This window comes from Salmo trutta, chromosome 5, assembly GCF_901001165.1.
Source record: "Salmo trutta chromosome 5, fSalTru1.1, whole genome shotgun sequence".
Taxonomy (NCBI): domain Eukaryota; kingdom Metazoa; phylum Chordata; class Actinopteri; order Salmoniformes; family Salmonidae; genus Salmo; species Salmo trutta.
This window is the reverse complement of record NC_042961.1, coordinates 22,340,336-22,363,842: the sequence shown is the minus strand read 5'-3', so window position 1 is coordinate 22,363,842 and position 23,507 is coordinate 22,340,336. Positions and strand designations below refer to the sequence as shown.

Here is a 23,507-nt window from a genome sequence, read left to right as displayed (position 1 = left end):
TACATAAGTCTAACAGTTCCTCTGATGGAAAGCGAATGAACTCGTCTACATTAGACGCCATAGTCAGAGAGAGAAAAAAAAAAAACCTCACTCAACCACTCTGAGCACACCAGACCACAACAAGAGAAATAACAATCACACTGGCACCACAGAAAGAGATGACATATGAAGCTTCCCCAAAACCTACATTAAAACCTGTTGAGGCCAGGGGGCAGGATCTAATCCCGGTATTGGGATTCATTGTCATGTGACCATGGCGGGGAATTCAAAACTGCAAGAGTAATCATTTCAAATAATCAAATAATCAACTATTTTCCTCCATTTGAAAGATATATCTCCTAAATCTAACCACGCTGTCCGATTTTCAGAGGCATTACGGAGAATGCATAAAGTTAGGTTATGTGAGGAGAGTACATTGACAATAGCTGCGTGTAATGTTTAGCCAATTCAAAGAAGGGCATCAACAGACAGAAAACTAGCTAGAATTATGCACTTACCTTTGACAATCTGCATCAGATGACACTCATAGGACATTATGTTATACAATACATGCATTTTTAGTTCCATCAAGTTCATATTTATATCCAAACAGCATTTACAGTCGCGGTGAAATTCAGAATTTTTTTCGGCTCGAATGCTCCCAGTGAATCCAGCATTACAAATCACGGAATTACTATTCGAAAACATTGGTAAATTATAATATTGTCATTCAAAGAATAATATATTATCATCTCGTAATTGCTACCGAATGGCCAGATCTCAAAATAACTTTACTGGGAAATCACATTTTGCATAAACTGGGTACTATGCTAACAACAATAAGCTATATGCTAAGCTAAGCTAAGCTATACCGTTAGCATTAGCATCATCTAATATCGATAATAACATTCTAAATATCCCCTTACCTTTGATTATCTCCATCAGAAGGCGCTGCCAGAGATCCCAGGTCCAGAACAAATGTGGTTTCTTTTGACAAAGTTCATAATTTATGTCCAAATAGTTAGCGTTCAGTAGGCTCCCACAAAATGAGGTGGGCAGTGTAAAGTCACGTCGAAAAGCTAAAGAAAACCTAGTAAATAATCTATTTACGTTTGTTTAAACATGTCAAACGTTGTTTAGCATTAATCTTTTGGTCCATTTTTAACGTTAAACATCAGTAATATTTTCACACAACCTATCAAGTGTCTAGAATAAACGATAATGACAAAGGCACTCTTCTCAGATTCATGCGCAAAAAATGAAGTGATGACGTGTCAACTTGTAAGCTTTCTAATTCGGTCTGTATTCATGACAGATGCTTCCAACAACTTTCTAAAGATCGTTGACATCTAGTGGAAGCAGTAGGAGTTGCGAACTGAATCCTTTCTCACTGTGGTATCTTTAAAACAATGACACTAAATAGTACAGTCACAAAATTCTCATTTTTTTAAATCTATTTTTCACAGGTTTTTGCCTGCAATATGAGTTGTTATACTTACAGACACCATTCAAACTGTTTTAGAAAATTCAGAGTGTTTTCTATCCAAACCTAAACAATAATATGCATATTCTAGCTTCTGAGTTGGTGTAGGAGGCAGTTAAAAATGCGCACATATTTTTTTCCAAAATTCTCAATACTGCCCCCTGGCCTCAACAGGTTTTAACCTGTCAACCCTAGTCTTCATGCAGATTTGCGGTGGGTAATTATGCACTGTAGCCCGCTGGCGAGGAAGTAACCCCCCAGCACGCTGGTAGATTCCACCAAGCCACGGATGTGCTCCCGAGACAACTGCTCAGTCCACAGACACCACACAAAAATAACAAACTTTAACAATGCCCAACATATTCCAAAAAAATGAAACACGTCGCTAAGCCTATCAGGGGAAAAAGGCTATAGCTCCAGGTAGTAAGTTTCACTACCCTATCCAAATCTCCCACCGAGGTACACAGCTGATTGCACTCACGTCCTCAGACCAATGTCCCAACAACAAGTAGAACAAGCGTTTCCAGGCTGGGCAGGGCCTGGAAACTAACCAATGTACTCTCTCCAACACAGCACACAAACCAAACAAACAAAAGCAACCAGTACTGAGCACCAAACTCAAACTAACAAAATATACAAAGTACCTACAAAATTTAACATACCTCCACGTTTTCTCCCAAACACAATCCGTTCAGAATCCCGGATGAGCCCCCACTTGTTACGAACCGGCTCAGAGTTCGCAACAAAAGGGAGACAACGTGGAGACAAGGGGTAACAAAAATATATATTTATTAAATAAAGTAACTAAGTAATTAACAGTGGTATGTGTAATCAGTAATCAGTAGCGTAAGTGAGTGTTTTGCATACTTGAATGTAATAATGCAGGGTGTTGAAAGGTGCCAAAGCAAATAACCAAAAAGCCACAAAACTACACAACCAAAATCAACAAGGTGTCTGTGTGGAGAGAGTCTCCTCAATGACTGTGGAAGAGGTGTCTTTATCCTGGTACCCACCCGAGCCCAGGTGTTTCCCATCTAGCTGACGACCCTTCCCACTCCGCCCACTGGCATCCTAATAAGGAACAAGAGCAAAGAGAGAAAATACAGCAGACAGAGTGGGAGGGTCGTCACAAGTGCTTTAGTGGTATGTGGCACCAGAAAAGCAATGATGGACGTAGTAGGCTACATGACAGCTATTTGACAAGTCCATAAGGCTCTTTTGACTTTTTTTAAATTAATGATGTAGGATGAAGTTATATGTTGTATAGACCTCTATCTTTTCTCCTTAAAATGTATGTGAAACGGATAAGCAAAGATGTGGGATTTTGTCACGTATGTGAAAACGATCTTTGTCTAAAACGTAACAATGGGTGTGTTCGTAAATTCGCTCTGGCTATCTACTCCGATTTCAGAGCACTTTCGTCTGTGCCGGAGCGCATAATAACTGCACCCGTTGAATATGGTCGGTGTCAGTAAACGCCGGCAAAAAAAACATAATTAAATTGTTGCCACCAGCACAGTTGGTACACCAACTGATGACATGAAAACAGCCTAACCAGCTCTGCTAGGGTGAGGAAAAAAAGGTCATAGGGAGGTGTTCTCTCATTTATGTCTGGAAGTAGTTAGCGAGCTAGCTAACTTTAGCCACTTAGCTTGGGTGCTTGACTGCCGCTGAGATCAGAACACTCGTTCCAACCCTATCCACCCTGGTGGGGTGGCAAGTAGATCGAATCCCCGAGCTGAAGGTATAAATCTGTCGTTCTGCCCCTGAACAAGGCAGTTAACACACTGTTCCTAGGCCGTCATTGTAAATAAGAATTTGTTCTTAACTGACTTGCCTAGTTATAAAAGTTAAATAAAATTCTCCTTGGCCAGAGTGTCCAGTGTGTGCTATGAGAATGAAATGCTCTGAATTTAGGAATGGACAATCTGACAAAGCTCTGAATTTACAAACAACCAGAGTGCTCTCTGGCACTCCAGAGTGAATTTACAACTGCAGCCTTTCAACAATGTGTTGAGCATGCAATGTGTTGTGCTAATTATACCATTGATATGTTCTAGGCTATTTTGAGAGCATCAGATACTTGGAATGTCTACAAATGGCATGTCCATCTTTTTTGTTGTTGGAATTACACTGATCACTCAAAACATTTATAAAGTATAAAAAGCCCTCAATTTAGATTAGATTATACAATGGTTCCAGCTTGTATGGCTCCCTGGGCTAAACCCCCCCCCCCCCTTAAGTGCCCCCCGACCCCAAAAAAGCACCATTCTGCACTAACTGTCATTTTTATTCAGACATTTGGAACAACACAAATAAATGATCATAACATTTAAAACTATATAAATATATACAAAAATAAGACTCATAAATATAAAAAAGAAGTAACAAAGACAAATAGAAACAAATTTGTTGAATTGGCACTCGAGCATCAATACATTACCCATCCCCCAACACTGTCAACCAAGAGTCAAGACTAAACCAATTCACCCGGGTGGTGTGCAGACTGGTTTTATATTATTCTTAACAATTTTGCACAAACCAGAAAAAAATGCAACTATGTCTGTGAAACTATATATTCACAGTGAATGAATTGTGGTTTATTTGGTAGCATTTCGTAGCCTGACTGATTTTAATAATTGCATTAGTACAAAGTTAGAGGTGCGCTATTTGATAGATCCCCCCCCCCCTACCTCGGGCTTCCAGTGGGGAGACCTGAGGTCAATCTACCCCCTCCCCATCTCGTACTTCTGAGTGGGAGACCTTTCCAGGTAGTAGCCTGCCTAGCTCACAAACTAGAATCAGGGCGCCCACTCCGACAAAGTTAATTGACTCAGTCCCACACGGTGATATGATATCATTGACGTGACGTGCAAATGAGCGATAGAAAACCGATCGCGCAAATGTCAGCATTCCCTCCAAAAATTGTGCGGGTGCCCCGTGCCGCCCCCGGCAAGATGCCGCCCCTGGGCGGCTACCCATGTCGCCTATACCTAAATCCACCACTGCTTCTCACCATACATTAGCAAGGTCCCAAGCAAGGTTTCTGAGGGTACACTTCTAGACCATGTGTGTTGTGGTTTTTCACTGAGTTAAAGGGATTTAGGAGGGTACTAGGCCTACGCTATGCCATTGCAGAGCAAGTATATTACCTGAAAAACGGTGGGACACAGACATCATAATACATTGTAAACAACTACCATGCTTTCATGTTTCACTACATGCTGCTAGTACAAAAGCACGGTATTTCTTTCATTGCACTACCACGGTTGATTTGTGTACCGTGGTAGCTAGTACAATGGGGGAAAAAATATCATGTTTTTTTGGTCACTACCATGGCAAGAAAATACCATGGTATTTGCACCAGTACCATGGTATTTTCCTGCCCTTGTAGTGACAAAAAAAACATGGTATTTCTTTCAATGTACTACCATGGTACATTTTTGTAAGGGAAAGAACATATGTTCAATTTAAAGAGCAACTGCCCCTAAAAACCAACATCTCATTTATAAAACAGCCTATGTGGCATCGATATGAGTCAAACATTAATTCTGTCAAAATTGACTACAAAGTGTAAATAGGATAAGTTTGGTCATAAATTCAGGCTTGTCCAACATGAGTATGTCAAAACGTTAAAGGAAGGTTGTGTTTATTTCAATCCTGCCCACAGCTGGCCGCACACAAGTAATCATCAAGTCAAGACCCGATGTTACATTTACATTTACATTTAAGTCATTTAGCAGACGCTCTTATCCAGAGCGACTTACAAATTGGTGCATTCACCTTATGATATCCAGTGGAACAACCACTTTACAATAGTGCATCTAAATCTTTTAAGGGGGGGGGGGGGGGTTAGAAGGATTACTTTATCCTATCCCAGGTATTCCTTAAAGAGGTGGGGTTTCAGGTGTCTCCGGAAGGTGGTGATTGACTCCGCTGTCCTGGCGTCGTGAGGGAGCTTGTTCCACCATTGGGGTGCCAGAGCAGCGAACAGTTTTGACTGGGCTGAGCGGGAACTGTGCTTCCTCAGAGGTAGGGAGGCGAGCAGGCCAGAGGTGGATGAACGCAGTGCCCTTGTTTGGGTGTAGGGCCTGATCAGAGCCTGAAGGTACGGAGGTGCCGTTCCCCTCACAGCTCCGTAGGCAAGCACCATGGTCTTGTAGCGGATGCGAGCTTCAACTGGAAGCCAGTGGAGAGAGCGGAGGATGTTAATGCCTGTTGTAAATGTGGATTCATTTTGGATATCACCAAGGGGCTAGTTAGGGACCATTGGTAAATTACAATGTTAAAATTACAATAGCTCCAAATTTCAATGACTTAAAGGGTGACTGTTCTTCCTGATTTGGCCTCGTTATAGATTTGGTATATTAAGAAATGTTAGCGGCCGTGGCTGAATTCAAACATCAGTTGGTTTCTATAAACTTTTTGAACTGGTACCAGGGGACCTTCAGACGAGTCTGGTGAGACCTGTGGGCGTCCTAGAGAAGTGTGTAGTCAACTGTTTGGATGCTACAGACAGAAGTTGGCAGATCCGCTGTACCGAGTCCCAAGACACTTGTGGGCATCGTAGAGCAATACAAAGAACACCATCGTGTTCGTGAGAGTCATCTGTCCATAGAGGGGTCATACGTTTGTAGGCCAAACCGTTTGGACGCTACAGACGATTTGGTGAAAAGACCGATTTTTGGGATGTCTCATGGTCTGACAAACACAGCTCTAGCTCTGTCACCTTTCTCCACAGATCCAGAAGCGCGACATAGGTGGATGCAGTTGTTTGAGACGCATCCAATGCCAAAAAACATATCTAGCTTAAACTGACATTTTTATGGGGATTTTTTTATTTCTGCTGGGGCGTGGACATCGACCTCAGGGTTTTAAAAATAAAAAAACGCAGTCCCCCTCTCAAGAGGTTAAATAAAACAATTACAATATTAAGCGCCAAATCAAATCAAATCAAATGTATTTATATAGCCCTTCTTACATCAGCTGATATCTCAAAGTGCTGTACAGAAACCCAGCCTAAAACCCCAAACAGCAAGCAATGCAGGTGTAGAAGCACGGTGGCTAGGAAAAACTCCCTAGAAAGGCCAAAACCTAGGAAGAAACCTAGAGAGGAACCAGGCTATGAGGGGTGGCCAGTCCTCTTCTGGCTGTGCCGGGTGGAGATTATAACAGCACATGGCCTAGATGTTCAAATGTTCATAAATGACCAGCATGGTCAAAAAATAATAATCATAGTAGTTGTCGAGGGTGCAACAAGTCAGTAACACAAGAGTAAGTGTCAGTTGGCTTTTTCATAGCCGATATTTGAGAGTATCTCTACCGCTCCTGCTGTCTCTAGAGAGTTGAAAACAGCAGGTCTGGGACAGGTAGCACGTCCGGTGAATAGGTCAGGGTTCCAGCAGGTCTGGGACAGCAGGTCTGGGACAGGTAGCACGTCCGGTGAACAGGTCAGGGTTCCATAGCTGCAGGCAGAACAGTTGGAACTGGAGCAGCAGCACGGCCAGGTGAAATGGGGACAGCAAGGAGTCATCAAGCCAGGTAGTCCTGAGGCATGGTCCTAGGGCTCAGGTCCTCCGAGAGAGAGAGAGAAAGAAAGAGAAAGAGAGAATTAGAGAGAGCATATTTAAATTCACACAGGACACCGGAAAAGACAAGAGAAATACTCCAGATGTGACAGACTGACCCTAGCCCCCCGACACAAACTACTGCAGCATAAATACTGGAGGCTGAGACAGGAGGGGTCAGGAGACACTGTGGCCCCATCGATGAAACCCCCGGACAGGGCCAAACAGGTAGGATATAACCCCACCCACTTTGCCAAAGCACAGCCACACCACTGGAGGGATATCTCCAACCACCAACATACCATCCCGGGACAAGGCCGAGTATAGCCCACAAAGATCTCCGCCACGGCACAGCCCAAGGGGGGGCGCCAACCCAGACAGGAAGACCACGTCAGTGACTCAACCCACTCAAGTGACGCACCCCTCCCAGGGACGGCATGGAAGAACACCAGTAAGCCAGTGACTCAGCCTCTGTAATAGGGGGGTCAAATAAAGTAACAGGGTTGACGATTTCATCTTAAATCAGCCATAAATCCCCTTGTGACGGGGAGAATGGCAGCTTGTTGCGTGCAACAGGGAGGGGCAATTGAATGCCAGCTTCATCATTAAAAACAAACCAAAATTCTGGCCTGTCTATCTATGGGTAACAGGGTTGACATGTTATGCTTGAACCATTCAGTTTTCCACTGCAAAACACAAGAAAATGGCCAAAAGATATAACCAGCTCACCTGCTATTACAATATAATTTGACTATTAGCATTTCTTTAGATTGTTATTTATTTTTATAAATAGTTTCATCATAGTAGCCCTTTCCTGCAGTCAATGACCAAAAGTTCCCTCTTTGGCCTCATGGGTGGAATGTTACTATACTGAACAAAAATATCATGCAACATTCATTGATTTTGCTGAGTTACAGTTCATGTAAGGAAATCGTTCAATTGAAAATAATTTGTTAGGCCCTAATTTATGGATTTCACGACTAGGTAGGGGCACAGCCATGGGTGGACCTGGGAAGGCATAGGCCCACCCACTGGGGAGCCTGGACCAGCCAATCAGAATGAGTTTTTCCCCACAAACGGGCTTCATTACAGACACAAATACACCTCTGCACCCCCTTTCCCCGCTGACAATCCCGCAGATGAAGAAGCCGGATGTGGAGGTCCTGGGCTGGTGTGGTTATAGATGGTCTGCGCTTGTGAGGCCAGTTGGACGTATTGCCAAATTCTCTAAAATGACGTTGGAGGCGGCTTATGGTAGAGAAATTAACATTGAATTATCTGGCAACAGTTCTGGTGGACATTCCTGTAATCAGAATGCCAATTGCATGGTCCCTCAACTGGTGTTGTGACAACTGCACATTTTAGTGGCCTTTTATTGTCACCAGCACAAGGTGCACCTGTGTAATGATCATGCTGTTTAATGAACTTATTGATATGCCAAACCTGTCGGGTGAATGGATTATCTTGACAAAGGCTAAAATGCTCACTAACAGGAATGTAAACAAATGTGTGCACAAAATTGTAGAGAAAAAATATATTTGTCTTTATGGAAAATTTTATTTCAGTTCATGAAACATGGGACCAGCACTTTACATGTTGCATTTATATTTTTGTTCAGTGTAATTTTTGAAAATGTCATAATAAAAAATATATATAATTAACGACAAATCTGGTGTTTCTATGTCAAACAGTTTTGTTATATTTCAGTCTTCTGTGATGTATATAAAGTGTAATATTGGGACGTTAACTCAAAATTGAATACATTTCAACTCTATCTGACATGGTACAGGTCTTCTTTTTTAAGCCCATAAGCATGTGAGATGTATACTTTTTCCCCAAGAAACACTCTGACCCTGATTTAGCCCAGTTCAATAAAGGTTAAAACGAGAGTTAAGTTCACATAACCTTAAAATGAGGGAGGTTTTTTTTCTGCCTTCAAATGAATCACTAATCACTTTAAATAAATAATAATCAATAACTAGGCCTTTACAATGATGGTGAAAACATGGAGAAATGTTGGGGTTAAGTGGGTTAAAATCTTCCTAAAATTCACATAGGGTGCACATGTTGACACTTTAGCAAGTATTTATTCATATTTAAAATGAAATGTGTAACATTTTCCATGTGGTCAATATTACTGTGAACTTCATTTCATATATTTGTAAATATTTTATATTTAAAATATCAAAGGGACTTATCAGAGATGACGGGCAGCATCGGGCACACATCGAAATATAGTCAACAACTAATTCTAAAACTGAGAAATATAGACATTTCATTGATTTAGACATGACCCTCCCTTGGACAAAAAAAATAAAAAATACTAAACCTTCCCCCCAGACTGAAATCGAAAAAGCATGACCCTCCCCAAAATTCCTCCATGTACCACATTCCGTGAATTCCGAAAGGTCCCTAAGAATATGAACACTTTACAATATGAAGCCAGTATGATGAAAGCGCATTAAAATGCCTCTCCAGTTTAATTTCCTTGGAGCCCAGTAAACCCTGATTTCCTGCCAATGTCATGTTGGAAGATGTAAATTATGTGCAAATGTTATCGACCAAGTGAACACACTCTACGATCTCTGGCTGTGTGGCCTGTTTATTAGGTACACCCATCAGGCCTACAGAACAGCCTGAATTCTTTGGTGCATGGATTCTACAAGGTGTCAGAAATGTTCATTGCTCAATTGGTATCAAGGGACCTAAAGTTTGCCAGGAAAACCTTCCCCACACCAGTACACCACCGCCACTAGCCTGTACCATTGACAACAGGCAGGATGGGTCCATGGACTCATGCTGCTTACGCCAAATCTTGACTCTGCCGTCAGCATGACGCAACAGGAACTGGGATTCGTCGGACCAGGCAATGTTTTTCCACTTAATTGTCCAGTGTTGGTGATCGGGTGCCCACTGGAGCCGCTTCTTGCAACGTTCTCGGTAAACTATCGTGCATGAAAAGCCCAGGAGGGCGGCCGTTTCTGAGATGCTGGATCCGGTGTGCCTGGCAACGACGATCACTCCATGCTCAAAATCGCTTAGGTCCCTTGTTTTGCCCATTCTAATGTTCTCTCAAACAGTAACTGAATGCCTCGATGCCTGTCTGCCTGCTTTATGCAGCAAGTCATGGCCACGTAATTCATTGTAGGACATTTTTGTGAACGGGGTGGTGTACCTAAAAAACTGTATAGTGTATGTTTGAATGTGAGTGCATCGTGTGTGCAGTGGCGGTTCTAGACCATTTCAACTGGAGGGGCCAAGCTGGGGCCAGTTGTACTGTTAGAGGGGGCCAGTTACATTAGACGTTATTGTTGTCATATCATTTTCTTCACTGCAGGCATCAGCAGGCAAAAGACTATGTTCAAAATCATCATCGTTGCCACTGTCTAATAACGGATGTAAAAAAAGAACAATAGCAAAAATGAGTTATGTAAAAATTATTTCATACCACCAGAACCGCTTATGCGTGTGTGTCCATGCCTCCTTGTGTGTGCACGAGTGTGTCCGTTCATCCATCCGTATGTGTATGTACTGTACGACACGTGTTCGACATATGTGTTCATGCTTTGAGTGGTGAATGTGTGTTTGCTTCTTCTCCTATCCCTGGCGAATCACTCTGATGCAAATGGAAGTGCAGGACATGTGGCTTAAATAAGTAATAGCTCTGTGCCTGATTTGAACAAAAGCCAAGCGCTCTGCTTTCACCACTCAACACCAGGTGGCAGTTGGGAGAGCATGTGACGATGATCTTTCTATTGCTGCCACTGCTCCTTTGCTGTTGGTCTCTCTGCAGATCAGTACAGCAGCCAGCAAGTCAATAGAATAGCAGAATGATCATCCAGTTTACACTATGGTATTATTTATAGAGGCAGTAATTATGCTCCACTGCACAGATGTGTGTGTGTGTGTGTGTGGGGGGGGGGGGCTGAGAATAATAAAGGAGTAGCCAAGAATATCATGCATGAGAAAAAGTGTAAATAATTAAATGAGCAGTCTAGGTACGTTTGCCTCAGTTTGGTATTTTCTCAGGAAATGATTATCCCATAGTGAAAGATAACAAAAACAGAAAAAGTATTTTGGATTTAAACATTTTATTTCAGTTCAGTTGTACTGTTTATAAAAGAGTCTGCTTTGATACCAACATATATTTGTATTTCTGTGTGAATGTGTGTCAGTGTGTCACCTCTAATTCTTGGATAAATGTGTGATATGTGCATTTTCATTTGTGAGGTTGTTTTTAGTACCAATGAATGTGTGTGAGTATGTGTCTGGTTGTTAGTAAGGCAACATGCAGTCTCGTTTCAGATGGCTTCAAAGGGCAAACACTGTAATGGTTCAAAAGACCTGGTTCAGCCAGGAGACCAGACACAGGGGAGGGGCCAGGGCACATTGTTGAGTGACAGGAGGTGTGGCTTGTATGACTGAACAGTAAAAGCATGACAAATGGGTGGAGAGATTTGATTCCTCTGAGACCAGATGTATGGGATGTCGAGCAGTGGAGGCTGGTGGGAGGCGCTATAGGAGGATGGGCTCATTGTAATGGCTGGAATGGAATAAATGGAACGACACGAAACCACGTTTGACTCCGTTCCATATATTCCATTCCAGCCATTACAATGAGCCCATCCTCCTATAGCGCCTCCCACCAGCCTCCACTGACGTCAATGTATTTCACCTGTCGACCCTTTGCATCCACTTTGAGGTAGGCCCACATACCGAATCTGTTGGGCCCTTTATACTTTATCTTTAATCTGATCACATGCAAAAACACCTCAACAGATCTTATTTATTGCCTTTCATTGCAACTAGTCAAACAAATTATAAAGGCCATTGCAAACTCCTGATGTAACCTTTCTCTCTTTGATAACTCTATAATTGCAGACCCAGGTTTGAGTGGAAAGACAGCTGGAAACACCAGACAGTATCTGTTTATGAGCTACATAGTTCCCTGTATGTACTGTAGCCCCATTGAAGGTGTGAGACTGGGTAACGTGATAGGTCATATGAATATGGGGAGTAAACAGACAATATGATACTGTTAACCCATAACTCCACTTTCACTCTGACCCTGAACCCTGATCTGTCATAATAAGGGGATGTCAGGCATTAAGACACAAGGGGTTAAATATACACAGGCTTCAAACACATATTAATCAACAAACCTGACTAAAGCATACACTGATATAAGTACATCTACAGTATAAGTACAGGTGTTGTGTTAGCTGACAGCGTGAACACTACCAGTAAGTCTCACATTGCCGAACCTCTAGGGGAGAAAAATAAATATTGTTCTGCGAAGTCTTTCTCAGCGTTGTGGTGTATATGCGTGTGTGTACTGTATGTGTGGTAAGGTGATCTTGAGTGGGCACAGGGGATGGTGGGTGAGGATGGTCACAGTGGTAAGGTGGGTAAATGTCGGGGATGAGGTATATGGACGGTAAAGGCATTAGGGTAGGAATGTGTAGAGTGTTTATGGTGAGGGTCGTTTTGGCTGGGGAGGATCTTTTCGATTTTTTTTTTGTTTCCATCGAGTCACACAAAGAAAGCATCAGAGAGGAGACGCTGGGGGCAGTAAGGTTCCCCAGGACCCATGAGGTGACGATGGGAGACGCAGGACAAGCAGCAGCTCTTCTGAAACAGAAGACGAGGGAGGCCGCTGCTGATCACTGAGGTCAGGACCAACACTCCTGAGAGAGAGAGAGAGAGAGAGAGAGAGAACATTTTAAAGATTGTGAGTGAGAGAAGCAGAAGTAACAGATTTCTGCTGCAGATGTATTCATCAAAATGGACTAGCCAACATGTGCGTTTTGGCAGAGTAGTGGATTATATGGCAGCTTTGGTGCTACCCTAATTTTCGGTCCCCGTGTATTAAAAGGTGTGCTTTCAATTTATGAGAACATGTAGTTCCTGCATTAGGATATGGTTGACTGATACCCAGGTGTAAAAATTCCTCTAGCTCACATCTAGCCCCATACCTGTCACTATGTCCATTAGGACTCTGTGAGCTGAGGCTTTTTGCCATGGCCCTTAAGTTAAACGCTTTACCTTTACATATTAGTAGATCGCCTGCTGTTATTTGGACACTGCATCAAATATCACAGCAATTTTAGGACTCCATCAAGCACATCAAATTAACATATCGCTATTTCAAGAGGATATACCACCTTGCTCCCTGACTATACGTAAACACTTGCACATAAATATCAACGCACGCACGCACACACACACCTCTCTCAACACACACTCACCTACTGTCCGGCCTGCTCAGCTCCCTGTGAGAAGTCACCCTGTGCGGCACAAACAAAGAAAGCGGATTAGCAAGAGAACTAATATATACATAATCTCTACTACTACTACTTCTGCAGCCGCCCATGCTGCTACAGAGGATGGCGATGACAACTTCCTCTGATGTAATCTCCAGCTGAGCATGTGAGTAATGGATTTGGAGGAGGGTTAAGCTGGAGAGAAAGAGAGACGTTAGTGTTTTCAAACCACTGTTCTGGTTAATCGACATGCGCAGGCATCTCTTTAGTACGGTAGTTATGGCTTCAGTGGCAGACAATGCATTGAGATATCAGGGGCTCAGGCACTCAGGAGAAAAGATCCTTGATAGTTTCCTCAGTTGATTCATGCCCAACAATTACCATTGCAATCATCTGTATTAGGGTAGAAATGATCATTCTAACTCCCGGCATGGAATTAGGATATTAATTTGGTGAATGGTCTGGAGGTTGATTATGATTATTCATGGCAGTAGCAATATTCCCTGATTTGGTTATAGAAATGTTAATGTGTTATTGCTGTGGGAATAATTATGAGCTCAATCACCAATATAATTATTCTTACGATTCGAATTGGTGGGTAATAATTCTAGCAAGAAGTTGCTACAATGATGTCCTTACCACATTCTATAACAGTGACTGAAAATGTGATTATGAGGATGATTTGTGCCATATCATAGTATGTCTACGGTTGTTTACTTTGCCTCTACTGTACTCTCCTACAAAAGGCTTTTTAGTGCCTTTGAAAGCGAACATATAATAGAGCCGGGAGAGAGATGGAGCGATAGGAGATTGAACAAGGAAGGGGGTTGATTGCCTGCTGCGGTGAGGAGCGACGGAGAGATTGTTAGGGCTGTGGATTTAATTACAGATGGATCTTGCTTTATATTACAAAGAGCCTGAGAGAAGAAAGGAGACACAAATGTGCACACACGCACACCGGCATACGTACACGTACACTCACGCATGCCTGCATGTTCACCCTTACCCACAAACAAGAACAAAGAACATATTTCATTTGAGTGGAATTAAGTAATGCTATCAATATGCTGCTAACAAACAAAGATGTTGTCCCAGAGTCCACTCCATCTGTCCTGCAGCCATAGAGCCCAACCTGCTGGGTCAGAGGCAGGAGAAGCATGTTAATGTAGCGGGGACACCGCCATCTTTACTGCACTACAAATGACCACAACACTATACTGGAGGGCAGCTTTTAAATGAACCTTCATCAATCTACCTTTTAAATTCATAATATTTTTTTCAATGGTCTGTATTCCTTTGAATTCATTGTATGATTTGGGATTGGGGGCTTGTGTTCTTGCAAATTTTTTCTCAATGGGGCCGATTCAGATTTAGGAAATGTACTCTTTTCCTACACACTTCTCAGTATTTGATATTCAGACTCTGCAGGTGTGGCAAACCTTGCGCGCTCTCAATAAATTTAATTCAATCGCTAAAAACCCACTTGCTGGCCAACAGATTTTCCTCATTGAGTTTTCATTCAGTAGGGTTTTCAGTACATTTATCTTAAGCCATCGTTTAAATATGATGTACCTTTTTAAGTTAGAATTTTTTCGACACTCACTAGAATATATAGAGAGAAATGGTTCCGAATATTAGAGATTATTGCTAGAAAGCCATCTAAATATAGGCATATTCATCTCAGTTTCAGCACCAATTGGTAGATAAGGAAATTATTTTTGAATCAAACAGGTTTGAAGAGCCTTTACGCACGAAAGAAAGAAAACGGTGGTTTGATTCATTCTGAAAATGTCCACATTCAGTTCTTCAACCCATGGTAATGTAGGAAGAATGGTGTACAAATGAAGGTAAATGAAATGTAATTAAATGGACTGATAATGTAGGCTATACCAACTGAAGGGAACTAACAGTAAATTGCCAGCTGAATATGTGGCTATAAGGCCTGCAGACAGTTGATACTGATAGTGGTTAAAATTTAACATGATAATTAAGACATAGTAATAACATTTTTAAAATAAATGACATTTGAGAGTGCCCATCTCTGCAAGGTAGAAGGCCATTCAAATTCTGCATAATGGCACAGCGTTTCTTTGACTTTACTGTGGGAAAGTTGATATGCTTCACTTTTCTGCTGTATGACAAGTGTCATTTGTATGTATAATTCCCTTATCCAAACACATTACTCATTTACCTCTTATCAAGTTGTAAATTATAGTGCATGTAGAATGGTGTTATTTCTATCGGAAATAAAGGAGATACTTTTTCCACCTGGACCCGGCAGGTTCGCTAGACCTTATTCGCGGTTTCCTTGCGCGAAAAGATGGTGGAATTAAGTCAAGGTCAGAATACGGTGTAGCTGTAGACACACCTCAGCCTCACCTTCATTTATTCCATCTCCACCCCAAACCAATAGCGGTTGAATAGCATGCTATTCTCATGCTTAAATTCAAGGTCAGAATACGCATAGAGAGAAAAGTGGATGAAAAGGAAATTCCGTTCCATTTATGCACGTTTCACCTGGGTTGGAATTCTACCCAGTGTGAACATACACTCACAGCTTGAGGAAATATTTGCTCATTTGGAGCTGAGCAGTGGCACATCCATCTGTCCTCCTTCAAGCCAACCAGGACCCAAACACCACTGTAGCCTACCAGCCAGCATCCACTTTGACTGCTAATTACTGCATATAAAGTCATGGCGCTTCAATCATAAGGCAATAAAGGCAGCAAGCATCATGCAGTGCATTCACTAATTTGTTTGTTCTACTAAACTCTCCACCACACACCCATTCCAAACCAGAACCAGCCACCTCAGTTACAGCTTCTTCCTGTCCCTGTTCCTGCCAGACACCCCAGTTATGGGTGGAAAGAGAAGAAACAATACAAGTTACCAACAACACTCACAGACAAGAAAGGTCCAAGTAGGCGTTGATCCTTTAACTCAGCATTCCTTATAACTGACACAAGAAATTTGCACACCGCATTCCTTATAACTGACAAGAAATTTGCACACAAGTCAACTTCGAACAATCAGTGTTTTTGACCAGGATAAGATTGCTGATAGAAGGTCATGTTGATGACTCCTCTCCTGGAATCCCAAGGCTCAACTCAGTTATAACTAGGGTTGCAAAGAGGAGGGTATAATACTGGAAACGTTTGAAGTTTACCAGTAAACTGCCAGAATTTTGGGAACGTTCAAGGAATATGGAATTTTATCAGATGACATCTAGTGGCCTTTTTGGGGTACTTCAGAGCATTTTGTAAGTAACCATCTGTCTTATAAAACCATACCAAAAGTAACATATCATACTCATTTGAATGTCCCCGGATTTACGTTTACTATGCTACGTCTAGTCTATGAGACCAGGCTGTGGGGTCAAACTGGTGAGAGAAGACAATAGTTAGAAGAGTGCCATTGTTGATTATATGCTTTTTTCATTCATTAGGCTATTTTCTCTTGAACCCTACGGTCTATCCACTAGAAACTCATGGACAATATGGACTCATATGTATAGAACATAAAAAGGAATACTATAAACTAATGCAATCTGTAGACGTTATTCAAGTATAAATTACCAAAGTTACCATACATGACCTGTTAATTACCGGTAGCTTTGCAACCCTAGTTATAACTGTATATGGCTTGAATTCAACCACCTCCAACCGGCCAGCCCACAGTTCCCTGTAGAGGAGAGGAGTTTGTCATCTTCACAATATGAAAAGGCAGGATGTGACGCACCTGGTTCACCAATCCGGAGTTCACCGCCACATTCTCCAACCCCTCCACCGTTTGCTGAGACAGCTCATTGGCCCCGGCGACCGTTGCGTCCCCGACAATATTGGCCTGGTCAGTCGTTCTCTGGGCCACTGAGAAAAGGGGACAGGGAGTTGTCATACTCTGTCCTTGGACCAATGTTTCTCCTCAGAATTTGGTAGGTGAAAAAACCTGTGTGAGTCTGATCCCTGTATAGTTAGAAGTGTAATGCAGTGTATTTTCTGTGGGTAGTGTTGCGCTTACCTGTGTTCACACCTGCTACCATCCCGTCCTTTGTCTTGTTCCCTGTAAAAGAGAGAAACAACCTTCTTAAAAAGAGGTAGATGATTTATGTTTAAATAGCGTATCTCAAACTCAAAGCGTTTAACATTGGGTGGGGGTAACTCACCCCGCCCACTATCAATGCAGCTTCAAAATCATTTGGTAACATGGAATAGCTCAGTAAGGACACCAAGTTTTGTACAATATACTGTACACTCCACTACCAATTTATTTGGACAGTGAAGCTAAAACGTTTAATTTGGCTCTATACTCCAGCATTTTGGATTTGAGATCAAATGTTTCATATGAGGCAAGAGTACAGAATGTCACCTTTTATTTTAGGGTATGTTCATACAATACACAAAGTTTAGTATTTGGTCCCATATTCCTAGCACCCAATGACTACGTCAAGCTTGTGACTCTGCAAACTTGTTGGATGCATTTGCTGTTTGTTTTGGTTGTGTTTCAGATTATTTTGTGCCCAATAGAAATGAATGGTAAGTAATGTATTATGTCATTTTGTAGTCACTTTTATTGTAAATAAGAATAGAATATGTTTCTGAACACTTCTACATGAATGCTACCATGATTACAGATAATCATGAAGGAATCATGAATAATGATGAGTGAGAAAGTCACAGAGATCATACCTCCAAGACAAGCTAACCTCTCACCATTACCAATAACAGGGGAGGTTAGCATTTTATATCATATCTCCAAGACATGCTAACCTCTCACCATTACCAATAACAGGGGAGGTTAGCATTTTATATCATACCTCCAAGACAAGCTAACCTCTCACCATTACCAATAACAGGGGAGGTTAGCATTTTATATCATACCTCCAAGACATGCTAACCTCTCACCATTACCAATAACAGGGGAGGTTAGCATTTTCTGGCGTTTGATATTTATGCCTCTGTAATTTTCTTACTCATCATTCTTCAGATAAACAAAACATTATTCATATAAACAAACTGTAAAGGAATCCAACAAGATTGTAGAGTCACAAGCTTGATGTAATCATTGCGTGCTAGGAATTAATACACATATACGTTAATTTGTACAAATACTTAGAACACCTTCAAATGGAGGGGAAAGGGGGATACCTAGTCAGTTGTACAACTGAATGCCTTCAACTGAAATGTGTCTTCCGCATTTAACCCAACCCCTCTGAATCAGAGAGGTGCAGGGGGCTGCCTTAATCGACATCCACATCTTCGGCGCCCGGGGAACAGTGGGTTAACTGCCTTGCTTGGACTAATATACATAAAAATGCTTTCATTTCTAAATAACAAATATGTATGAAAATACCCTCAAACAAAAGGTGACATTCTGTACTGCCGACTCATGAAACATTTGATCTCAAATCCAAAATGAGTATAGAGCTAAATTAAACGTTTTACCTTTACTGTCCAAATAAATACGTAGAGAAGTGTACAAGCCCAATCAACATCTACAGGCTTCCCTAACACTTCAATACTTAATGATTTGGGCACAGAAACAGTCTCCCTCTCTCATGGTTATTTTATAGGGCCAGATCCTTGGTGTCTGTTTAAAGACCAATGGGTTCTGCTCAGCTGGTCCAGTACTGTCTGTTCTCTCTGGGCCCTTTGGAGCTCAGCCCATCTCTGCCTCACAAAGACTCCTTGAGGAAAGAAAAGGTCAGTCATTCCACCAGCCACAGAACTCTATAGGTCGAGTCCTGCTGGCCAGCCAAACCCACTCAACCTCCTCAAAACAACTGGCATGGAGCATTGGAGTGGATTTCTCCCTCCCTCCCTCCCACTCAAATCACCAACACAACAAGCCTTGCTCTGTTCTCCCTTCTGACCCTTTGAGCCGGGAGACGTGTTTGAAAGTCCCTCCCAGTCCCCACACACAAACACATTTCTCTTGTCAAGCGTGTCATTTTTATTGTACTCACTACACGACAATGGGCGAATTTAGTACTGGGGACGTAGAAATTGCCATGGGCTAAAGTCCTGTCCTATGTAGAACACAGACAAACACAGGAGCCAGGCTATTGCATTTTCAATGCTGTAATCAATACAGAGGAGGTAATATCGCCAAGCAACTATCGACGTTGTAACATGGTCAGTTTTTGTGAGGAATCGAACAATCTGTGGTTACAAATACTTCCCCTGCAGCTGAGATGGTAGATACTGATACTATAATACATGACTACACACCCACAAAACACAATGTTAGAGTGATTACGAGCAAAGATAACAACTGAAATACAGCACCTCATTGTCTCATAAGAGCGTGATAGCGCCTTTGATTTTGTATGTAGTAATCGCTGCACCCAGAACCAGATTTCGCATGCACGCTGGCAAGCTAATTGTTTAGTCTGTCATGAGAGAGATATTTAGCGTCACATGAACGCCACACTGCACAACAATTATGTGCTTAGGGTGTTCATTTGAGGCGGGTTCCATTGCATCTCTCTCCGATTCATTTACACTGTCGTAGTCTAGCGTTTCCTGACATCCTGCTCTGATAAGATGACACTTCTGTCAGAGACAGAAGAGGAAGCGAGACCAGAGGGAGAGAGAACAAAAGGGCTAAGGGAATGTGGTGCTGAATGGAGAGCGGCACAATCCAGACATAATGGGATGACTACATGTGCATGTGTGCATACATACGAAGGTAACTCTGACCTCTCATCTGTGGTTTTACCCATCTCTCTCTCTCTCTCTCTCCCTCCCGCCCCTCCTCACACTCACCATCCTGTAGCACTGGGCCTCGTGACTGTCTGCCACCCACCCTGGAGCAGCTGAGCATCGGGCACAAACACACTAAGGATTAGCACTCAGTGTAGATAGAGAGGCAGCAGATCAGGGACAGGGGGGGATTTGAGACGATTCTCCTCTTTAAAAAAAATCATAATCCATTCTCTCTCATACCGTAGATGACTCGGACAGTAAAGTGCTTGATGGAGGCCTGGTGGGCCTTTGCTGTGTGTCAGTACGCTCAGCACGCTCCACTGCTCCGACAGCACTGTCTCAGGGCACTCCCTCTTTTCTTAGCCCCGCAGCTAGCTCCCCTGGTAGGGCACTGGGCTCTCTGTGGCTGTCTGTCTGGGTGTGCACATCCGCTTGCCTTTCCGGAGTAGAATGCTGCCACTCTTTTATCCGTCACTCCAATCTCTGCCACCCCCACCTCCTTCATCCCACCACCACCCCACAGTCCACTTATCAGTGCTATCTGTCTGTCAGGATTGCTCACTGAGAAGAGATACAGGCAGGGAAGGAGAGCCACTGTCTCAAGACTGACAGTTGTTTGATCATAGAAAGGCAGATCTGACTGTCCCAGCCACAGTAAGTCCAGTGATGTATTTAGATGGGTATACAGGGATTCACACTTTGACAGTGATGGGGGGGGATTGGTACGCTGCATTGGCTTTCAGACGAAGGGGAGAGAACGACAAAGATGGAAAAAAAAGGAGACAAAAATGAAGCTGATGATAAGATATGACTGAGCAGTAATGTTAGAGGTGAGATGATCTCTTTACAGCGCTGTGAAGATCAATAAACCAGTGAAATGTGATGGGCCCTGCCCTCTGTGGCCGAATGGCTCCGCGAGGTCCTTCAGCAGAACAGGGTGGATCCCCTGTGGTGGGGATGATTTCTGACTAATGGATAAGGATGGAGACAGCCTCCTCCTCTGTCTCTGCTTATTGACAGCCAATGAATGAGAATCCCACTAACTGTAATTATTGGAATCAGAGTGCGCCACCCATTCATTCATTGTCTCGTTACCTCATTCTCAGGATCTCTTTTTCCTTTTCTCTCTCTCTCCCTTTCTCTTCTCCCCTCCTTTTACCGGAAATGAAACCAGGAATCAGATGACTCTCAAATGTTTCATTCATTTGTTTGTCGTTTCTCTCCTTCCCTCTCTTCCCTCTCCTCTTCTCCAGGTTGTCGTCGCTGTAACAGGGCCACACGGCATTAAAGCGGCGAGAGACAGCGACGGAGTCGTGTTTCAGCGTTCTGTAGGAATCTGTGTATGATTCAGTGTTCTAACGCGTCAGTGTTCTCTCGATGTCTCAGTGTTCTGTATGCGTTAGCGGTGCTCAGGGCTGCTGAACTGACCTGTGCTGGGTTGGGTGGGGTTGGGCTGACAGGGGGGGGGGTTCTGACCATGGGGCCAGCTGCATTAGTCACGCTCCGAGACGCCCATGATAAATCTCACTGCTGCAGCGGGGCAGACAGGCAGGTGGGTGGCATAGCAGATTCACAGACCCTTCCCTCTCACCCCAGTACCACCATATTGTAATATCACACATACACGCTAGCAAGCACATACACACCCATCTAAATACGTGAAAACATACACATCTGTTCAGCTTGATAACACTGAGCAATATTATATAGTACAATCACCTCCCCCTGCTCTAAAATGTGTGTGTGTGTGTGTCACATGTAGAGAGATAGGAGATTGCATATAATTTATATGACCATCAATATTATTGACAATATCTCGTTGGCCATTATCCACCACATAATGAATAGAGTACCTCAGTACTGCTCAACCAGACTTTTTCCTCTTTAATTAGAACATCTTGTACCTGAGGCATGTGCAAATAAATATATATATATATATATATATATATATATATATATATATATATATATATACATCTTCCTCTACCTTTCTGCCCCTTTTTCTGCTTTTCTCCATTCTCCTGCCCCTCTCCTTTAGTCCTTCGTCATCTTTCTCTTTTTCTTGTTCAAAATTCCCCCCCTCTCTCTACAGTATCTATGTTTCCATCACTAGTAATATTTAGCACATGCACTGCCTGGATGTCGATCCCATTTTATTCAAACCTCGCAGACAGACTAGTGCACTCACCCATCAAAAAACAAGCACAGCAGGCAAGCGTCATAAGATCAAAATATAAACCAGATTATCCCACAGAAAAACTGTGATGTACTACTTTCAGCAAACCACCTCTGTCGATCCTCCACACCCTTCACCATCATCATCATCACTCCTGTACTCACCCACATACATGACTCCCTCCTTAGTTTTGGCAGCTGCCTCCTCCACCCCTGCCTTGGTCTTCTCCGCTGCTGCCACGACGCCCTCCTTGGCCATTGAGAATCCTTTCTTCAGTGCATCCATGCTGGTCTGCTGTTACGGGGCTGTGTCTTTTAGCTGGCTCTGGCTGCGTCTTGGAGCTGGTAGATTAGGCTGCTCGGTGTGCCTGTCTGCGTGTGCGTCTGTGTGTGTGTGAGCGTGCCTGCGAGTGTGTATCTCTGCGTGTTGGGTGTGCGAGCGTACGTGCATGCGCTGCTGCTCTTATGAGAGAGCGGGGCTGGACTGATCTGTACTGCTGAGGCAGATTGGAACACCCTCAACAAGGAGAGCAGCTGAGCGAATGAGAGGGAGAGATGGAGGGGAGAGAGAGAGAGAGAGAGCGAGAGGGGGGAGAGAGATGGCGAGGCTGGGAGAGAGGGATGGAAAGAGATGGGAGAGAAGAGGTAGAAAAAGAGAGAGCAAGTGGGCGAGGAGCAGAAATGCAGAGATGGATTCCACAAGACGCTGCTGTATTTCTCAGTCATGCTACCTACCCCATTTCTTCTGCTATCGTGCACACAGAGACAAATACATTTAGGTTTAGTGGATTATTCAAGACTGGATTTATCTGTGTGTCAACCCTGGAATGACACCTTGTACATTTTATTCAACACCAAAACTGCAGTTCTCTGCTCTCCCTCTCTTTCACTACATTTAAGATTCACCAACCTGCAAACCTCAGCAATATACTATACGGACACTGATATGATATATTGATATGATACAATGCAGTATATGATGATTCAATGAGATACAGTATATGACCTTACACTTTATTGCCCATTTCCATGAAAATTCATTTTGTGAAGTCAGCAGCACATCGAACATACAGATTTAGGATCTCAATTTGAGCCAGTTTGCTACAGCAGGAAAATAATCCTCCAGCAACAGGAAATGTGAATTATTATGTGGATTATAATTAATGGTAATTTTTGTAGGGGTTGATACATTTTTTTGTAAGGGAAAATCAAGTCTGACATTTCAAAGTGGAAATTCCAAACTTAAGAAGCCTTTTTAAACCTTTTGTCCAGCTAATAGCTTAACCACCGATCAAGCAACATTATGGACTAAATATTCAAATACTGTTGCTGCAGG

At 42.8% G+C, this 23,507-nt stretch overlaps 1 protein-coding gene across 2 annotated transcripts; it reads right to left on the bottom strand.

Annotated features, from left to right (window-relative positions):
* Positions 1 to 11,103: 11,103 nt before the first annotated feature.
* On the bottom strand, positions 11,104 to 22,706 carry LOC115193874 (synuclein). 2 transcript variants are annotated; one of them, XM_029752988.1, is made up of 6 exons: positions 22,337 to 22,706; positions 17,310 to 17,351; positions 17,031 to 17,158; positions 16,078 to 16,131; positions 13,278 to 13,316; positions 11,104 to 12,716 (listed from the first exon to the last, which is right to left on the bottom strand). In XM_029752988.1, the coding sequence occupies exons 1-5, from the start codon at positions 22,455 to 22,457 to the stop codon at positions 13,278 to 13,280; spliced, it is 384 nt and encodes a 127-aa protein (XP_029608848.1). In that variant the 5' UTR covers positions 22,458 to 22,706; the 3' UTR covers positions 11,104 to 12,716. The 2 variants fall into 2 exon arrangements, with proteins under 2 accessions (XP_029608848.1, XP_029608849.1); XM_029752989.1 differs by lacking the exon at positions 16,078 to 16,131 and having other exon boundaries at positions 22,337 to 22,697.
* Between the last annotated feature and the right edge of the window lie 801 nt (positions 22,707 to 23,507).